Below are 20,308 nucleotides of genomic sequence, written 5' to 3' on the forward strand. Positions count from 1 at the left end.
TTTAAAAAAAATCAAGGGTTAGGCTGATGCAGAATTGACAGACACAAGACAGAATGCTAAGTTAAAATTTGAATCTCAGGAAAACAATCATTTTTAAAATATAACAATGTGCCAAATATTGGCTTTCTCATGAATTCGCACATCAGTAGTTGCACAAGACATATTTGTTCTAAAAAATTATTTATTAGTTAATAGAGTGTCCTGTGTTTTTCCTTGTTAAATCTTGCAACCATAGACAGGTGGCAACTCACATTTTATATGTGTGTTCAGGGACTCCAACGCAGGGCCTTGCACATGCTAACACATACTTTATCACTGAGTCATACCGCCATCAGCAAATCATGTCTTAATTTAAGGTCTAAGATTTTTGGTGATGAAAGAATCCTAAGATGAGAACAATGGCACATGCCTGTAATCCCAGTGGCTTGGGAGACTGAGGCAGGAGGATTACAAGTTCAAAGCCAACCTCAGCAACTTAACGAGGCCCTAAGCAAAATAAAAATTAGCACATCTTAGCAAGCACCAAAAAAACAAGAACAAAACAAAACAAAAAACCCTAAAACACTTTTTAAAACAATATTTACATAAAGGAAACCAAAAAATCCAATGCTTTTGTGTACTGTGCTATGATACAGTGCTTTACTACACAAATGGGTTGCAGGATTTCTGTGCATTGTAAACATAAACAGCATGGAAAAGGTTAAATAGCTGTATTCAGATTGTAAGATCTAGTCAGACTTGCTGTGTATATCATAATGTTAAATGAAAAGAACTCCCCTTTGTATTATAGTCATGCGGTCTTATGTATGATAAATAGTTGAATAATTTGTAAAATAATAATAATAATAATATATTTTTAAAAGGCTGGGGATGTGATTCAGTGGTTAAGCATCTCTGGGTTCAATCCCTAGTTCACCCCCTGCCCCCCAAAAAAGAATCCTGATATGTGGTGGTTAGTGGTGGGCAACGATGTGGATAGAGGATCATTGATCACTGTTTAGCTGAACTCCTGTGACTACCTTTAAGAAGTTTAGTGGACATTATGTTGGATTCTGGGTCAAAAAAGGCAACACACTGGGGGCCCTACATTGGTCCAAAAACCATTGTATCAACCCTAGCTAAGACCTCCAAGTTTCTAGCTTTTCTGTCACTCTAAAACCTTCAATGGCATTGCCAGCAATCTGATCAGACAGCTCTGCTGGACTGCAACCCTCTCGCCATTCACTGAGTTGTTGTCTTTTTTACATCAAAGTTAGTCACAGTGATGTGAAGACCAGGCTGGAAGACCCATAGACGGCCTTGCCCAGTACTCGGCTGCACCACCTGTCAGGCCTCTCCTACATTTTGGCTGCTTGTATCTCTCTCCTACTTTTCACTCCCATGGAGTCTCTACAGGGTGGGCCTGAGCATACATTCCCTTCCTGCAGAAGGGCACTCAGCTTGCACCTCTACTTTTTTTTTTTGCACCTCTACTTTATCCTGCCCAATTTCCTGTTCCTTTCTTCCTTCCTGCCTGCCTCTTAAGTACCTATCATGCATTAGGCACTGTGCTAGATACAATCCCCTTTTTCACCTTTATCACACCAATCAAACGCCTAGTCCCGTAGCCAGGTGGCTTGTTAAAGGTAAGATTCCCAAAACTCATCAAAATGAATGAAGGAAAGGTATCTAGAGACTTCCTCAGGTGATTCTAGTTTTGGAGCTGGGTCCCGAACCCAGAGCCTTGCAAATGCTAAGAGCGCACTCTAGCGCTAAGGTATACCCTCAGCCCCCTGTGATTCTTATACTTACCTGAGTCAGAAAATCATGGCTGCCAGTTCCTAGACTCCTTTTTCTATTACCTTTCCAGAAATGCCTGGGCCTAGAGAATATGGAGTAGATGAGTCTCTATTTCTGGAATTTTCAGATTTAATGCTGTCCTTCCTTCCCCATCCTCCAGGTCCTAAGCTACTTATGGAAGCTGCGGAGCGTTGAACTCTGTTTTGTTTATTTTTGCGGTGCTAAGGATTAAAACTAGGGCCTTGTGAATACTATGGAAGCACTCTGCCACTGAGTTACACCCCAGCCCTGAACTTTATTAATATTCAAACCAGCCAAATTACTTGGGCTTAATGGTTAACTACTAGGCTTAGCTAATTATGGAAAAAATAATTTCTCCCTTCTGTCAGCTATAGGAAAGAGGAATGTTCCAGGAATGTATATGACCTTGGACAGTAATATCATTTCTTTGGTTCTCCAAAAGGGGCGCCATGCTACCATTTTTCTTATTGGAAATCCTTCCTCAGCACCTGAGGGTACTCTATAAGGTACTCCAGGATCATTTTAGTGAATTTCCATTCTAGAATATAAGACCATTGAAGTTCCAGAGTTTTGCTTTCCTCATCTATTTCTCATAGTATTTACTTAATGTTGCGGATAGCAGTGAACACCATTTATCATAGCTTGGTAGAGTTTTTATAATTTTCCACAGATGGCAATAGAGTGACTTAAGAAACCATCATTTCCTAATCTAAAACAAAGCCACCATATTGGTTTTAATGAGACTGGTATCCCCAATACTTAGAATAGTTGGCACATAGTAGATACTCAATAAATATCTGCTAAATACATTTCCCCAACATTTTAATTATAAAAAATATCAAACATTCAGAAGAGTTGAAAGACTAGTACAACAAAGATCTAGATACTCCTATCTGGATTCAGTAAATGTTAGTTAACATTTGTTATACTTATTTTGTGTATGCATGTGCATTAATTAATTAATTAATTTATTTATTTATGGATGCTAGAGATAGAACCCAAGGTCTACCACTGAGCTAGATCCCCACTCCCAGTTTTGCTAGGTCATTTCAAAGTCAATTGTACTCATCATGACACTTAACCCCTAAATATTTTAGCAGGCATCTCCTGAGAATTAGGACATTCTCCTAAATAACTTCAATAACATTATTACACCTACAAATACTTAACCATTATATCATCTAATATCCGGTTGTAGAAATTGTTGTTGATAACCTACCCACACTCCCTTGGCCTACACAGAGGTTACCTGCAAACAATTCTCATATAATAAGTAACTTCCTGTATCTTTTTCTAGCATTCTTGGTTCTGGCTTGAGAGAGTACACTGTCCCTCAGAGGGCAAGCTGAAGGTGCTGGGGAGTCAACACCCCAAGGCTAGAAAGAAGTTGTTGGATAAATACCCAAGCTCCCTTCCATCATGAGTTGATCGTGAGATGTGTTCTACAGAACACGTCAAAGGCTCCATATTGAGAATTGCTGACAGCACTAATTTGTTCATTAACACATCCTTTATTAGTTTTCCTCCCTTCTCTATCTTCTTACTTACTATGCTTCCTGAGATCACCTTTAAATATACTATCTGCACCCAAAGCTTTGTCTCAGGTTCTGCTTTGGAGGAACCAAGAATAAACACATCTGTCCATGGCCAAATTCATTTTTTTTAAATATTTTTTTAAGTTGTTGATAGTCCTTTATTTATTTATTCATACGTGGTGCAGAGAAAGGAACCCAGTGCCTCACACATGCCAGACAAGTGTGCTACCGCTGAGCCCCAGACCCCAGCCTGCCAAATTCATTTTTAAATGACAATAATAAAACACACTGCTCTTGGATCTATAGAGAAGCAAACTCAATACTTGCTTTAATGGGAGCTTGGCCCCAGCCAACAGGAGTTGCTCTCAGTGATAATCCTTACTTGAGAAATGTCATAGTGAGGCTGTGCTTATTTATTATGCCCTACCCGCCTATCATAATGATATTAATAATAATAATAAATAGTTACTACTTAATAAGAGCTTATTGTGAAGCGGTTTTACATGTTCCATTTCATTTACTCCTCACAGTGACTCTGTAGGGAGGGAACTATTATTATCACCATTGTATTGATGAAGCTGAAGCTCATAGAGAAGCTCATAACTTTTTGAAGTCTCACAGCTAGTAAGAATCAGATCTCTGGTGCGCTTATCTAATGTATTAAAATGTGTGAATAAACATAAATATTCTTCTATTTTTTAATAAATGGAAACAATAGTATTTGGCAGATTATATTTGCATTGGTAATAATATCACAAACATATGTATTTTTATCAGCAAAATAAGTTATCCCCAATTACTAATTCTTAAAAGTATAATGTAAGGATTACCCAATCAGGTGAAAGCCTCAAGGAGCTAAAACTATCCTTGGCTTGGCATAGCTTATACATTGTGCCCAGGTTACCCATGTAAGTAATACTTTTCCAACATTATTTAAGTTGCGTGGAATTTTCCAGTATGTTGTCTGTTGCAAAAGTCAAACCTCTCCTAGGACTTGTCCCATCACAACCCCCAGGCTATCAGATTGTCAAAGCATAGTCATCCCACTTGATTATGAGTTCGGCAAGATGTGCTACAAAGTTTTGCACAAGTTCAGGCTTCCTTGAAACAATACACCCGTGTTAGCAATATCCTGCCCCACCTAGAAACCTAGGTACACAGAAGAACTTAGATCTTAAGAAGATGTCTTTTCCAATTACTGTCTTCGCTAAGCATCCATAAAGAGAGACAGACTTTGAACTCCACTTATCTAATTTATTTGACCCTACTGTCATAAAATGTTTAAATTCAAGGATTATAAAGGATAGTAACAGGGAAAGAATTCAGGGTTCCGGGGCAGAGGATCAGTCAGGCAAGAAAATCAACTTTTCAGTGCTCAGCCGGTAAGTGGTAAGCCTGTCTTGAAGAACAGATAGAAAGACAAGTGAGAGGGAAATTCATTTTGAAAAACTGGTGTCTTAGCGGAGTTTAAGGAAAGCTACGGTATCAATTCTCCCCTTTCGTGGGGGGGGTGGAGAAGATCTGCCAAGAAGCCCACACTTCCAGGTTTTATTGAGTACTTGTAGTGGAGAGTGAGAAAGCTCTATTAATGACCAAATTCTGAAATCATCACTATTATAACAGTGTGATAGAAATATATTTGACAAAATTTTTAAATTACAAAAGAATCAATATTAGTAATAATCATATATTATTATTAAAATATTAATACAGACCTGCCAGTCAGAAAGGGATTGCCAGGCAGGGATAAAACTTGTTCCTGTCAGGACAAGCCTGGGACTGGGGAGGATCTATGATACCCAAAGTAGCCCTGGGTACTTTCCAGTTTTTGACAGCTAATTGTCAGGTCAAGGGGGAAAAAGTCTAAATTGCTTAAGTTAATGGAGTAGCTAGGGATTGAAAAGGATTAACAGCAGCTTTTAAAGGAAGAGAATATTCATCTACGCATAAGGGTGCTTAAGAATATGGTCTTGGGAGTCCTGGGTTTGAATCTTGATTTTGACGTTTATTATTTGGGGGAATCTTGAACAAAAATGCGTCTTTTCTCTAAACCTTTAGAAACTACCACAAGATGGTGGTGGTTGTGTACTTGATTGTGATTAAGGAATGTATGTGAAGTGTTTAGCACAGTGTCCATTGCATGGATGACCTTCCATATGTGTTTTTACTAATAGTAGTACTCTTTCTTTCTTCTTTCCTTCCTTCCTTTCTTTACTTTCTTTCTCTCTCTTTCTTTTTGTAATGCTGGGGGTTGAACCCTGGGACTTGCATTTGCTAGTGCTTTACCATTGAGCTACATTCCTAGTACTATTAGGGCTGTAGCTCAATGGTAGTGTAGTAGTACTATTTTTAAAAAATATATTTATTTTTTAGTTGTAGTTGGACATAATACCTTTATTTATTTATTTTTATGTGGTGCTGAGGATCGAATCCAGGGCCTCGCATGTGCTAGGCGAGTGCTCCACTGCTGAGCCACAACCCCAGCCCTGTAGTAGTACTATTGAAGTAATGGATACATATATTTTTCCCAGATGGAAAAAGAAAACATTTTAGGGAGAAGAATGCAGGAGCAAACGCACAGAAAAAGGAGACCTTGATTATTTATTAATTTTAGTCCATACTGGGTTAAGAGGGAAAAGTATTTAGAGGGGAGCTGCAAAGACATTAACATCATTTAAAACTATAGGCACCATTTTTTCAATTGAATCCTTTCTGACCATGCACATTCAAGTCCTTAGGATTTGGAATGGTTTTAAGAACTCTCTAGGAAGCTGGGCATGGTGGTGCATGCCTTGAATCCCAGCAGTTCAGGAGGCTGAGGCAGAAGGATGTCAAGTTCAAAGCCAGCCTCAGCAATCTAGTGAGGCCCTGAGCAATTTAGAGAGACCTTGTCTCAAACGTTTTTTTTTTTTTTTAAAGAGAGAATTTTTAATATTTATTTTTTGGTTTTCGGCAGACACAACATCTTTGTTTGTATGTGGTGCTGAGGATCGAACCCGGGCCGCACGCATGCCAGGCGAGCGCGCTACCACTTGAGCCACATCCCCCAGCCCCAAACAAACTTTTAAAATAAAATTTTAAAAGGACTTGGGATGTGGCTCAGTGGTTAAGCACCCCTGGATTCAATCCCCAGTACTAAATAAATAAATAAATAGAAATACAAAATACAAAGGGCTGGGGATGTGGCTCAATGGTTAAGTGCTCTGGGTTCAATTCTCAGTACGGAAGAAACAGAACAAAACTCCTTTTGTCCAGAGAACAAAATGATCAAAGATAATCAAGAAAGTCTTTCAAAACAAGTTACTTTGTTTAGTAAGGCCCATCTGAGAATGAAGGAAATTTCATTTCTCTTTCTGTTAAAATGTTGTTCTGTCAATTTCTCTAGGGAAGATTGGTTTTTATTTTCCCCCAGGGCTGCCCCATATCTTATGGCCTATTTCCTTGTGGTTTTCCTTTTGTTGCCTGAAAAAAATTTTTTCTTAATACTAAAAGTACTTTGAACTTAATCAGAACAGAGTTGTTTAATTAAAAACTAAAAGTAGTACCGTTATAGTTGGGATGACTCATCTGGGACTCTATTTTAAATGCCTCGTAGACAGGAAGAAGGTTCATAAACTCATTGTAGACCAAAGTACAGAACCAACTGCATTCTTTTCCCATAGCAGATCCGACCTGAGTTCATTAAGGATGGCACAGAAAAGCAGCAGTCTAATGCAAGTGTACATATTACTCCTCACAACAATTTTATTTTTGCCACGAGAGATAACAAGTAAGTTAATATTCTCTTTGGCTTCTTTTTCGATAAAGAAAAATTTCAGATTAAAAACCTGATGGATGGACATTGAGTACATCCTTGAATTCCAATTTGGAATGTACACAGTTGGTATGACTCAGTACAAATGACAGACAACATAATAAAAAATTAAGTGGAAAAATATTGGTTTTGTGGTTTTGATAGTACAAGACAAGGCGAAGTACCTTATTCTCTCCAGAGTTAGGGCTGAACTGTTCCTACATTTTAATGCATTTCAGTAATCTCATTTGAACATACGGGAGAGTCTTTTCTGCAATTTTCTTCCACCCCCAACTGGAAATAGCTTCTTCCATCTCTGGATTTTAAAAGAAGTACATAATCATGGTACTAGAAATGAGGCAAGGGGCTCAGTGGTAGAGTACTTAGTATGTGTATGGCCCTGGCTTCAATTCCAAATGCCAAAAAATTAAAAATAAATTAGGTACTCTATAAAAGAATAAAGAAGGGCTTCAAATGTAACTTAGTGAGAGAGTGCTTGCCTAGCATGTCCAAAGTCATGAATTCAATCCCTAGCATTGCCAAAAAAAAAAAAAAAAAAAAAAAAAAATTCCCTGAAATCCCATTATCCAGAGGTAACCATTCAACATTTTGATAGTAAGCCACAATCCCATTATTTTTACCAAAGGCTTATGCTTTTTAAAAGACAAATTGGGGTGGGGGCTTTAGCTCATCGTAAGAATGCTTGCCCTGGATTCAATCCAAAATAAAAAGGACAATATTTACAGAAAATATTAACATATATTATGGGGGGGCAGGATTATGGCAGTTAAAATTCTAACTTTTGTTATTTGCTTCTGAACCAGGAAAATCAAAGCTGAAATTCACAATTATTGCTACATAACGAAGGGATTTCTAAAAATTAGAGCTGGAGGGGAAAAACAAGTGCTATATATATATATCCTGATCACCCACCCCAGAAAAAACTTGTCTATACCACAAATCATTACTATTTAAACATCTTTTTATTTTATTCACTGCCAAAACAGTGTCAAAACATTAGAAATGCAAGACCAAATTTGTCTATAATCTCATTATGTGATCAGAAAAGCAGTTTCAAGCCGTTTTCTGCTACTATGCATATTCAATTTTGATACACTTGTGGTAATTATCAGAGATTTAATGCATATTCTGCCTTTTCACCTAATGTTATGCCTTAAATAATTTTCCACTTTGCTATAGTGCTTTTTCCTTTTTATTTCCCTATTTCCACTCCCTTACTTTCCTACTGCTAGCCCCTGAATTAAATGAATTAAGTCTGGTAAGTACGTCTCTGATTTTTTTTCTCTACTTTAAAAAATCCTAGTCAATATATGTAAGATTTCTTCCCAAGCTTTTCCCCATAAATATATAGATTACATATATGTATCTATATACACACACGATGAGTATATATTTATTTATATATACATATATATGTATACAGGATCATTTGGGGATTATTCTGTACATTCTGGTTTTTAATTCAGTGGTTCTTAAATGTCATTGCACATTAGAATTACCTGGAGTGAGGGGCTTTAAAAAAGCCCAATGCCTGGGGAATGAAATTGAACAAATTAATATTGTTATATTGTGTGCATGTTTAAATATGTAATAGTGAATCCTACTATTAGGTATAATTAATATGCACAAATTAAAACATCTGGAAAAATATTTATTTTTAAAAAAGTAAAAAATAAAATTTGAAAGTCCATTGCCCAGCCTATACTCATGTCAATCGGTCGGCTGTCTGGTGATGAAAGTCTGGCATAAGGACTTTACAAAAAATCTCCAGGTGAGCCAGGCATGGTGATGCATGCCTGTAATCGCAAGAGGATCACAAGTTCAAGGCCAGTTAGGGCAACTTAGCAAGACCCTGTCTCAAAGTAAAAAAAACAAAAAATATTAAAGGGGGCTGGAGATATAGCTCCCAGTGGTAGGGTGCTTTGCTTAGCATGTTGAGGCCCTGGATTCCAAGTAACACACACACACACACACACACACACAGCTGAAGGTGATTTCAAAGTGCAGCAAAATTTGGTGACCACCATGTTTTGTTGTTGTTTTTTGTGGTGCTGGGGATTGAACCCAGGGCCTTATGCATGCAAGGCAAGCACTCTACCAACTGAGCTCTACCCCCAGCCCAACCACCATTTTTAATCATTTTCTTTTTAATGAATAATACATTATGAATCTATTCCTTGTAAAGTCACATCGATCAATAGGACTATTTTTAATGGTTGAGAGGATATTTTGTTGCACTGATATAACTTAATTTATTTAACCAATCCCCTATTGATGAATATTCTAGGTTGTTCACTCGGCATACCTTAATATGTATCTTCCTATACTCCCAGGTAGTTCTGTTTTAACTGTGAATGGTAAAGCGGAGAACTATGTTCTGGATACTCAACGTGGCTTCCAAGCATCTCTGGAGTGTGTTGTTCAAAACCACACAAGAGACGAAGAACTTCTCTGGTACAGAGAAGATGGGAGAGTGGACTTGAAACCTGGAAACAATATCAACTCCAGTTCTGTCTGTGTCTCCTCCATCAGTGAAAATGACCATGGAGTCAATTTTACCTGCAAGCTGCAGAGAGATCAGACGGTGTCTGTCTCAGTGGTACTGAATGTTACTTGTGAGTGAAGGGAAAAGAATCAATCAATCTAAGTGACTGCACTACATTAAATGGTAGTTGAAATCTAGGTCTTGATTTTGCCAAATGGTCCAATTTATGCCCCCACAACAAAGCACTAGAGTGCCTACTTCCCCACACTCTCACCAGCACTGAGTATCTGCTGGTCTCCTTTGAAATATTCTTTTAATTTTTTCAGTTAAGAATGTATTGGCTATTCGTGTTTCTTTTCTATGAAATGCCTGCTTATATCCTTTAACCATTTTTCTATTGGAATATTTGCATTCTTTCTCTTTCATTCTTTTTTTTTAGATGTAAATGAACACAATACCTTTATTTTATTTATTTACTTAATTTTCTATGTGGTGCTGAGGATCAAACCCAGTGCCCCACACATGCTAGGCAAGTGCTCTACCACTGAGCTACAACCACAGCCCCATCATTAATTTTTGTTATTAATTTTTATAACATAAAACCTTTGCCAATTAGGATGGTAAGTATTGCTCCTATTTATTTATTTGATACTGGGGATTGAAGCCAAGGGTGCTCTATCAGTGATATATATCACTAGTCATTTTGTTATTTTTTAATTTTAGGCAGGGTCTTACTAAGTTGCTGAGGCTGGCCTCAAACTTGAGATTCTCCTGTCCCAGCCTCCAAAGTCACTGGGATTACGGGCATGTAATACTGTGTCTGGCTGCTACATGTTTTTAATATATTTCATAACTTTTTTGTCATATTGAACATTTTCACATTTATATATTTAAAATTACCAATCCTTCTTTGTTGTTTTTTTTTTAATGTTTATTTTTTAGTTGGACACAATATCCTTATTTATGTATTTTTATGTGGTGCTAAGGATTGAACCCAGGGCCTCGCATGTGCTATGCAAGCACTCTACAGCTGAGCCACAACCCCAGCTCCCTCTTTGTTGGTTTTTAGCTTTTGTTTTGTGTTTAAAAATACCTTTACTGGGGATCATTTAATATCACTTTAAAATCCAAAAAGTGCTGGGTTGGGGATGCAGCTCAGTGGCAGTGTTCCATCCCCAGCACTGCAAAACAAAACCAGAAAATGTGAAGCTCTTCAATGGTTGAATATCCCATTGTTGGAACTAAATACAAAGTTTAGGGGAACAATCCAGTGATACTATATAGGCACTTGTACTCCTTATACCAGTGGAAAGCTGGTTCTACCAGGGGAGGTGTGGTTGGGATTGTGAAGCACCATGTAGAGTAGGACAATGGTGTGAAGTGGGTGTGGTAAGGTTTGGTAGAAGAAGCTCTCAATTTGCAACATAGTAATAAAAGTCAAGCTTACTTTATCCAATGAGCTCAACCAACTTTTCTGTGATCCCAAATACATGAGTGGAGAAAATGCTGAGTAATTTAGCTCTAGAAAATTCTGACATCCTGCAGTTTGAGTTTCCTGAATCATTTGTGGGTTCCCAAGCTTTGTTTTTTATTTTTTTATTTGCAAAGAATTGATAAGATGTGATTTTTTTTTTTTTTGGGTGGTGGTTCAGGGGATCAAATTCATGGCCTCACTCACACTAGCAAAATGTAACTTTTAGCAAGCTATGTCTTGGTTACTTTGATAAAGAAGCCAAGGCTATCAGAGGATATTGGTGGTTTTGTAATTCAGCCTATGAAATGATAGATGAGAAAACTGAGGCCCACATTGGGGCCCCAAATCACAGTGAGCACTGAGAACAGTATATGAATCCCCAGGCTCCTAATTTAGTGCTTTCCACATGGTACCTTCTTAAGGGAGACATGGCAACAATGTCAATAATATGATTTGGTGGCTTCAAGAAATTGTTTTTCGTTTTCCAGCCTCAAATTTCTTTTAAAATCATCTTTATAACAACCTTTAAATATCATTGTTCCTACACATACATGTAACCAACTGGTCAATGATTCATAGTGACAATAACTGACACAGACTCATCAACCAATAAACCAAAATGAGTTTATAAATGTGACAAGAATATTATGTACTCTCTAAAGGAAGTATTATTAGTGTTGTTAATAGCCAAGCAAGAACTAAGTGGGAGCTGGAGTGTAGCACAGTGGTACAGCACGTGTTCAGCATGTGTGAGGTCCTGGGTTCAATCTCCAGCACCAAAAGTAAAACAAACAAACAAACAACAGCAACAACAACAACAACAACAAAAAAAAAAAACACAGTTGATTGGAGCCTGGATAATATGCTATTTGGAGAAGAGTATAGAAAAACATTTTCTTTAATTTGCTGTTGCACAAAGTATAAATTGATAATCTCTCTTTTGCAATATCTATCAAAATTTAAAGTATGCCTACCCTGTGATATAAAATTTCTCCTTTTAGACATTAACTGTGGATAAAAGCATGTACATGTGCATACAAAGACATGTGTAAGGATACTTTTATTGTAGTATTATTTACCATTTTTAAATGAAACCATCTAATGCCCGTCAAACTAAAATAAAATAGTCATGTTTTATACTACAGCACTATAAAAGCAGTGAGCTAGGGTTTTTTTGTTTTTGTTTTTGTTTTTTGTGGATCATTGTGAGTATGTCTCAAAAACATGCAAGTTACTAAGAGAATTAAGTCTTTTATGTAAATGTTTCCCATGCTCCTAAAAATACATTTTTCTCCTATGGGGACACTGTATGTGTAGAAAATTATTTTTTAAAAAATTATCTGGAAAGATTTATCCCAAATTCATAGCAGTGGATATCTCTGGGGAGTCAGAAAGGGACCAGACCAGAGTCAAAGAGGATTTTAGATTTATTTGAAATGCACTGATTTTTTTTTAAAGGGAACATTTCTGCATAGATGACATGCTTAAACATTGGGGCTTAAATTAAAAGAAATAACTAATGGGATCTGTCCACAAATGAAACTGTCCTATTTAGTAGTTGTGTTCACTATTCCAGCAGCTTCCTACATATCTGAATGCCATATAACATTCTTGTTGGATATGGATATAGAACTCAAGCTCATTCCAAAGAGCAACAAAATGTCATTCTTCTGAGAAAGTTATTAATAGTGCAGCCTACTCAGGGTCTAATTATTCAGTGTGCAGATTATACAAGCTCCTTTTTTCTTCTCCATGTCTACCTCCTTCCTACTGCCCACTCTTTAACCATTTTATTAATCTTTTGCACCTTTGCCAGAAAATGCAAGGGACACAGAAAAGAGGGGAATGTTAGCTCAGCTGTTTCTCCCGCTGGATGTTGGAAAACTTTGGTGGAGGGTGAGGATTGGAATTATTTGTTAAAGATACAGTAAATGTGTTGGACTATCTATGGGTCTACAACTGTTCTTATGGAAGGAGTAAGGAGTAACCTACACAGAGGGATGAGAGGGACTCACTAACCTTCCATTGATGCCAGAGCTGCTGGGATCAGAATACCTTCTGGGAGGAGGGCCTTATTTCTAGAGGATCATTGAGGAAATGCAAACACACATTGGAAAATATGTGGCTATAGCCAAGTGCAGTGGTGCATGTTTATAATCCCAGCAGCTCTGGAGGCTGAGGCAGGAGGATTGTAAGTTCAAAGGCAGCCTCAGCAACTTAGTGAGGCCCTACATAGCTTACCAAGTCCCTGTCTCAAAATAAAAAATAAAAAGGGCTGGGGATGTGGCTAAATGGTTAAGTGTCCTTGGGTTCAATCCCTGGTACAATAAATATCTAATTGGCCAGGAAAAATGTAGCTAGATAAAATGCAAAAATAAGAGGGTGTGAGTAGCCTTCAGAACTACCACCACCACAATAATAATAGTAGCTAGCATTGCAGTAAATTCTTCACAGGGATTATCTCGTTCAACCTTCACAGCAACTTATGAGCTAGGTATTATCATCCCATTTTTTTTTAGATAAGGAAACTGAGACCTTAATAGTTGAATAACTATCTCAAAGTCACAAGTAAATGGTGTAGATGGAGTTAGGGCTAACAAACACTAATGCCTGTCTTCTTAGTATTACGTGGTTTCATCCAATACTAGCACAGCTTAGTTTATTATATTTACCCTCAGAGAGCACAGACCCAAGGCTTATAATCTTAAATTATTACAAATTGTCCAGTCAGGACAGACTCATTAGCATATACACCATGTTTATAATTGCATACTGTTTCATCATTTGTCTTCTCCACACTAAATGTTCTAGGAGGTTTAGAACTTAAGTGTGTTGTTTACCATTGTATCTTTATTTCCTAGCCCATGCTGAGCACAAAGTAGGAACTCAATACATTTCTGAATGACTACAAGAGAAAGGCTGGAGGAAGACCTTGAACATGGATAAACTACTGCTTATGTTCTAATTAAACTTAAATGCTTGAATCTTGCAGTTCCTCCTCTCCTAAGTGGAAATGACTTCCAAACAGTTGAAGAAGACAGCAATGTGAACTTGGTTTGCAATGTGAAATCCAACCCCCAGGCTCAAATGATGTGGTACAAAAACAATAACATCCTGACTTTAGAGAAAAACCATCACCAAATCCAACAGACAAGCGAGTCTCTTCAGCTGTCCATCAGCAAAGTCAAGAAATCTGACAATGGAACCTACAGCTGTATTGCAAATTCACCTCTGAAAATGGAGACCTTGGACTTTCACCTGATTGTTAAAGGTAACTCTCTTTTTAAGCAATATCCAGCATGGTGAAAAACTCATAATAGAGTCTCAGTAAATAACTTTGGCGGGGCTGGGATTGTGGCTCAGCGGTAGAGCGCTCACCTAGCACAGGAGAGGCCCTGGGTTCAATCCTCAGCACCACATAAAAATTAATTAATTGATTAATAATATTGTATCCAACTACAACTAAAAAATAAATATCTTTTAAAAAATATTTTTGATGACAACAAATGATGAATCTGGGAAATCTAGGATTTTCTTTGGAGAAATATCCCTATCCAAGGAATTGCCCATTAAGAATTCCAGTCAGTCCTTTTAGGGGAATTATGCCCTTCCATACCAGAAGGTCCTTGCTAGAACCAAATGTAGAAAGCAATTCTGATTGGCTTTTTTTTTTTTTTTAGGGCAGGGGGAGTACCAGGATTGGACTCAGGGGTACTTGACCACTGAGTCGCACCCCCAGCCCTATTTTGTATTTTATTTAGAGACAGGGTCTCATTGAGTTGCTTAGTGTCTTGCTTTTGCTGAGGCTGGCTTTGAATTCATGATCCTTCTGCCTCAACCTCCCAAACTGCTGGAATTACAGGCGTGTGTCACCATGCTGGCTGATGGACTTTAAGGAAAGAAAACTTCCACAAATTGTCTTGGGCAGCAAGGTGAGACACACTGATCTTTGAGTTCCCAGCCTAATGACAAACAGAAGAGAAGTAAGAAACACTCAGAAGAAAGATGCTGATTATCTAGTTATTTTTTTTTAAATGGATTTCTAAAACCACTCCTCACTCTTAAATCCAAACCTATACGTTTGTCAGCAGAGGGAATGGGAAAAAATGAAGGCAAAAAAAAAAAAAAAAAAAAACCCTTTGTTTTGACCCTAAACACTTCTACTTTGAAGCACTTCATTCCCCTCTCATATCAAACATATTAAAACAAAGCACATTAAGAGTATTTTTTTGCCATAAACATTTTGAAAGGAGCTCTATAACTTGAATACATTTTGAAGTTTGTTATAAATAAGTTATTAATTTCATCCTTGAAATTGAAACATTGATATTTAACAGTTGGGTTATAGTTAGCACAGGGTTACATTTTATTTTAGTTTACTAATTTTGATATTTTCTTTTTATGCTTTGGAGACCATGCTTTATCCCCCATCTCACCTCCAGATTGCGAATATTTTCAAAGGCTTTTGGAAAGCTTTCAAACACAGGCATCATGCCTGTCTGATGAGAGAAATAACTCTGTTATTACCTGGAGCTCAGATAATAAGGGAATGGAATGAGAGTCGGGGAGGGGGAGGGAGAGAGAGAAAATCTTTGCTAAAGTTGGAAAGGCTTAGAGTTCTATTTCCCTAGAGGCACCATGCAGTCATTTTCTATAATGTCTTGACACCTCTTTAGGCTACTCTCACAGTACAGGTATAATTGTCCCTAGTACTCCCAGGGCCCATAGACTTCTCTCTCTTTCCTTCTCCAGAAAGTTCTGCACTCTTTATCTTCTTACTCACAAAGCCTTCTTCCCCTTCTTTCCTGCTCTGAGATACCACCTAAAATTTTTTTTTTTTTTGGTTTTTCAAAAGCCAGAAAAAATTATTAACTTCCGCCTACTTCTTTCTTTAGGGCAGAAATTGTGGATGAAGAAAGCACAAAGTGATCTGACTGCTTGCTTTGGGGGAGCTAGTCATATTATAATAAATTATTCTTTTATAAAGGAATGAATTCATAAACCTGTCTCTGCCATTTATTAGTTCTGTGACTTTGGAACTGATCTCTCAAAGCCCTTGCTTCCTTGTCTGTAAAATGGTACTTATCTACCTTTTGGCATTGTTGGGAAGATTTAATTAAGAAGATGATATATAAAAATGCAAGAGACAATGACTGGGACTTACATATCAGAAGCATACAATTGTTCATTTTTCTTCCCTGTGTTTGCATTTCTGACAGATAAAGCTGTGGTGGTACCAATAGAACCCATTATTGCTGCATGTGTTGTGATCTTTCTGACACTGTGCTTTGGACTGCTTGCTAGACGACAAAGAATAATGAAGGTATCTAAGAATTCTGAGCTATTGGGGCAACAAGTCATCTAAAGGGCTGGGGTGTGACTCAGTGGCAGAGTGGGTTCTCTATATGCATGAGACCCTGGGTTCGATCCCCAGCACTACACACCCACACAAAGAATCACCTAAATAATGCCAGAAAACTGGCTATATAAATGACTTGAGTTATAACAAATTTTGTCTGGTCCTCTTATGGTAAGATCTAAAATGAAGTTGCTCAAAGGAATAAATATTGTAAATATATATACATATGTGTGTGTGTTTACAATGAATATTGCTTCACAAAGAATAGAAGTACATATGGACAAGGCCTGAATGAAAATAGCTGTGGTGTTAGGGGTAAGGAATTGGTAGGCGATTTTGAGTTGATTTTTCTTCCTTTTAAATTTCCCTTTATTGTTGCTATGGTGTCTGAGGTACAGTAAGTAAACACAAGGAGGAACATCTGCTCTGGGTTCAGAGATCTACGTGCTTACCTCTTAAGTACAGTCACATGCTTCAGCTGGAGTGGGCTGGGGTTGGAATTGTCAAATGGTTAACCTCATTGCTTAGCATGATTCAGAGTATGTGCATGCATAAGTTAATGCATGCATTTGATTCTGCCAGTTAATTCAGTGCCAAAGAAGGGCTGATATGGCGGAAAGTCCTCTGCTGAACTCACCAGTCAGCAAGGGGCATTCTCTTTGCAATACATAACTAAGTGTTACTCAGGGCAATAATGTCTCCCAAGAAGAAATTCACCCCACCCTTTGTACCAATCCAAAGCAATTTGATATCTATATATGAAATACCTGACTGTTTAGGGGTCCTGAAAACATCCTGATGAAAAGTTGCATCTTTTTGAAATTCAATAAAAACTATTTAAGTGACCAAAGAAATGAGACCTCAGCCAGTGCAGAGGTGGCTGTATTTCCACAGCACCTGTCCCTAGGCTTTCTTGATGTATTAAAAATACTTATCCATGGGCCTCAGAAAAGCAGGAAAACTCATTGCTTTTGTGTTTGCTTTCAGCTTTGCATAAAAGAGAAAGACCCTCACACAGAAACAGCTTTGTAAGTACTCTGGACTGGGGTTATTTCCGGAAGCAGTGGGCAGCAGCGGTACATTATTAAGCCATTCCAGGCAAAATCCTCCAGAGATGGGTGATATACGAAGGTGAAGGGGTTGGGGTGTGGGGGGAATAGAACGTGCAGGAAAATCTGCCTCCACTTTACAGTAAGACAGATTGAAAGGTTGCCTAGAACCAAGAACACCTTTGGGTCTTACACCTACTCTCTAAGCAAGTTTGGCCAATAGTTTTGCAACTGTATTGCCAAACGAAGCAAATGACTGAGAGGACCTGCCCTGCGGGGAGCCACTGACTGCTGTAGTACTGCTTCACAACCAGGTCAGGAGCTACATTCTTCACCCTAATTATTACCTTTCTTTGGAGCTCCTTTAGTCTCTTGGCTCCACGCATGTGAAGTGGGCAGTGGGGTAACAAGAATAAAAGCCTCCGTCAGAGAGGATGGATTTTGTTTTGAATTTTTTTGTGTGTGTTGCTAAGATCATCATTATAATTAATTTCTTGGTTCATTTCAGATGAGAACACTGAGATGCCATCGAATAGAGGAAGAGTTGTGCATCAGGACCTCCTCAATTTATGTAGCCCCATCTGTATTTATTGCTATTATTAAATTCACTCCTGTCAAATTGTCAGAGGTTATGATGAAGTGTTTCATTAATCACTTAACAGTAGTTGTTATGACTAATTTGATATACTTATGGGACAATTTTATGGAGAGAGCTGTTCAGAATGAAAAGTAAGATTTCGTTAAGTTTTCTCCTTAAAGTGTATGTGAATTAATTATTTGTTCCGATTAGATTGACAACCATCTACTATTTGATTTGTATTTTTTTCAGGTACGATATTAACAGGCATTTGGAGTTCCCAAATCAGTCCAATTACCAAAAAATAAAAATAAATATGAGGGAACAACGTAGAGTGATCTTTTTTTTTTTCTAAATTACTAGGAAAGTACATAAAAAATGCAAATTATCACTTACTTTCACTGTCGTTTTATAAAAGAAATGTCTTAGGACTAAAGAAAGATTATAATCTCAGAACATAAGACAGTCCTCCAAGTGGAATAAATTTAATATTATGAAAAATTCAGCATATGTTCTTATTTTTCTCTTCTCACCGTGGTTGACATGGTCACAAAATTGATGAGCTCTATGAGGAAATGAATGTGTGAAGAGCAAGGGAGGGAGCTGGCCAGTGTGTTCCAAGCATCTTTTGATTCTTTTTCCATGGTCCTTTGCATAGATCTAGGTGTATTAATTATGAATCAGCCTGTACTTTTCTCATACATATCAACTTCAAGTTGCAGCTTGCTTAAAATTTATCAGTCTCCCCCACCCCCACCCCCATCCTTTTTTCATAAGAATCTAGGCTTCTCTTTCCCATACAACTGGCTTGAACTGATGAAGAGGCAATGCTGGCCAGAATCATCTTTGGTATCTTTGTGTGCTCCACCTCTACTTTAGGGGAAAAAATTTTTTTTTTCTTTCCTTTCTTTTTTTAAGTGTTAGGGATCAAACCCAAAGCCTCACATATGCTAGGCAAGTGCCCTACCACTGAGCTACACCCCCAGCCTGAAAAAAAAATAAGTTTTCATCTAATGTTGCAGTAGCTAAATGTGCCGCAATGAGAGAGAAGAGAGGGGAGCAGGGAGATCTGCTGTCAGGCAAGTGGTAGAAAGGCTCTTACTGACATAGAATCAAAAAGAAGAAATGAGCAGAATATATGAAATCTCAACAGACTTGTTTCTAAAAAGAACAGACACAAATCTTGTGAAGCTCTCTTTGCTTCCTTGGAAACATCAGCATGGATTAGACAGATTCTGTGGCTTACAGATTGCTATTTCTTTCTGGAGCCCTGAGCAGGGTTTTGTGGGGAAGCCTCAAGATCACATCCCTCTTTGGGATTTCTTAAAATAAAATTTGGAAGCCCCATGAAAATTCTGTAAAGATAAAGTGGGAGGATTGTGAAAAATCTGAAAGCTTAAATGACGTAGTAGAAGAAGCCTGGAGACTGTAAAGAAGAAGAAGAAGAGGAAAAATAAAGAAAGATCTAAGGCAATAACAGGTTGGGATAGTTTTAAAAGAAAAGGAAATAGAAAAATTTACATATCAAAATGGACTTGGAAGCAGGAAACCAGAGTTGCAGTCTTTGCTGTCTTGTGCAAGCCCTTTTCCCAACTTTGGACCTTTAGAAAATGAGGAGGTTGAATTAGGAGAGACTTAAAGGACACATCAGGCTTGACAATTCTAAGATTCTCCAAAGATGCCTACATAGTGTAGTTAAATGCGGGCAAGAGTTGGCAAGAAAGACTGAAAATGTAATACCTTTGCCCCACCTAGCAGAATTATGAATCAGCTTTGTTCTAGATCATGTAACAATCCTTGAGAATTACAGGTCATCAGTAAAGAGTTTCTTCACCTGTATAAAATCCAATGGCCTTGTACATTGGCACTGACAGGGAACATTAACTTGTTTTAACAGAGCAGAGCAATATCATAAATGACCATTACATTTCCTTTCACCCTTCAGTTTATTAAAAAACAGGGCTTGTATTAAAAATTATGTCTATTGTTAAAAATCAAAAGTGAACCTGCCTTAGAAGGACATGAAATTCCAGAACTCAAAAGAGGACCCCACAGCCTTTCCCCAGTGTTTTCTCTACCCTCTTTAAAGTACCTGAAATTCCAATATTTATGCCCTGGTTTTGATCATTGGACAAGTCCAGGGGGAAAGTGACAAGATCAGTGGCCCCTCTCTCAATCTTTCCACTAATAAGGACACATTATTATTTCTTCTCCT

The 20,308-nt window shown here is 37.7% G+C and overlaps 1 protein-coding gene across 1 annotated transcript; it reads left to right on the forward strand.

Annotated features, from left to right (window-relative positions):
• The first annotated feature begins 6,965 nt into the window (after window positions 1-6,965).
• Window positions 6,966-18,425, forward strand: Tmigd1 (transmembrane and immunoglobulin domain containing 1). Its single transcript, XM_048793432.1, has 6 exons — window positions 6,966-7,104; window positions 9,483-9,764; window positions 14,101-14,379; window positions 16,328-16,431; window positions 17,455-17,495; window positions 18,025-18,425. Exons 1-6 carry the CDS (start codon window positions 7,023-7,025, stop codon window positions 18,026-18,028), a joined length of 792 nt encoding a protein of 263 aa, XP_048649389.1. The 5' UTR covers window positions 6,966-7,022; the 3' UTR covers window positions 18,029-18,425.
• Window positions 18,426-20,308: the final 1,883 nt, after the last annotated feature.

Source organism: Marmota marmota, unplaced genomic scaffold, assembly GCF_001458135.2.
Source record: "Marmota marmota marmota unplaced genomic scaffold, marMar, whole genome shotgun sequence".
NCBI classification, from domain to species: Eukaryota; Metazoa; Chordata; class Mammalia; order Rodentia; family Sciuridae; genus Marmota; species Marmota marmota.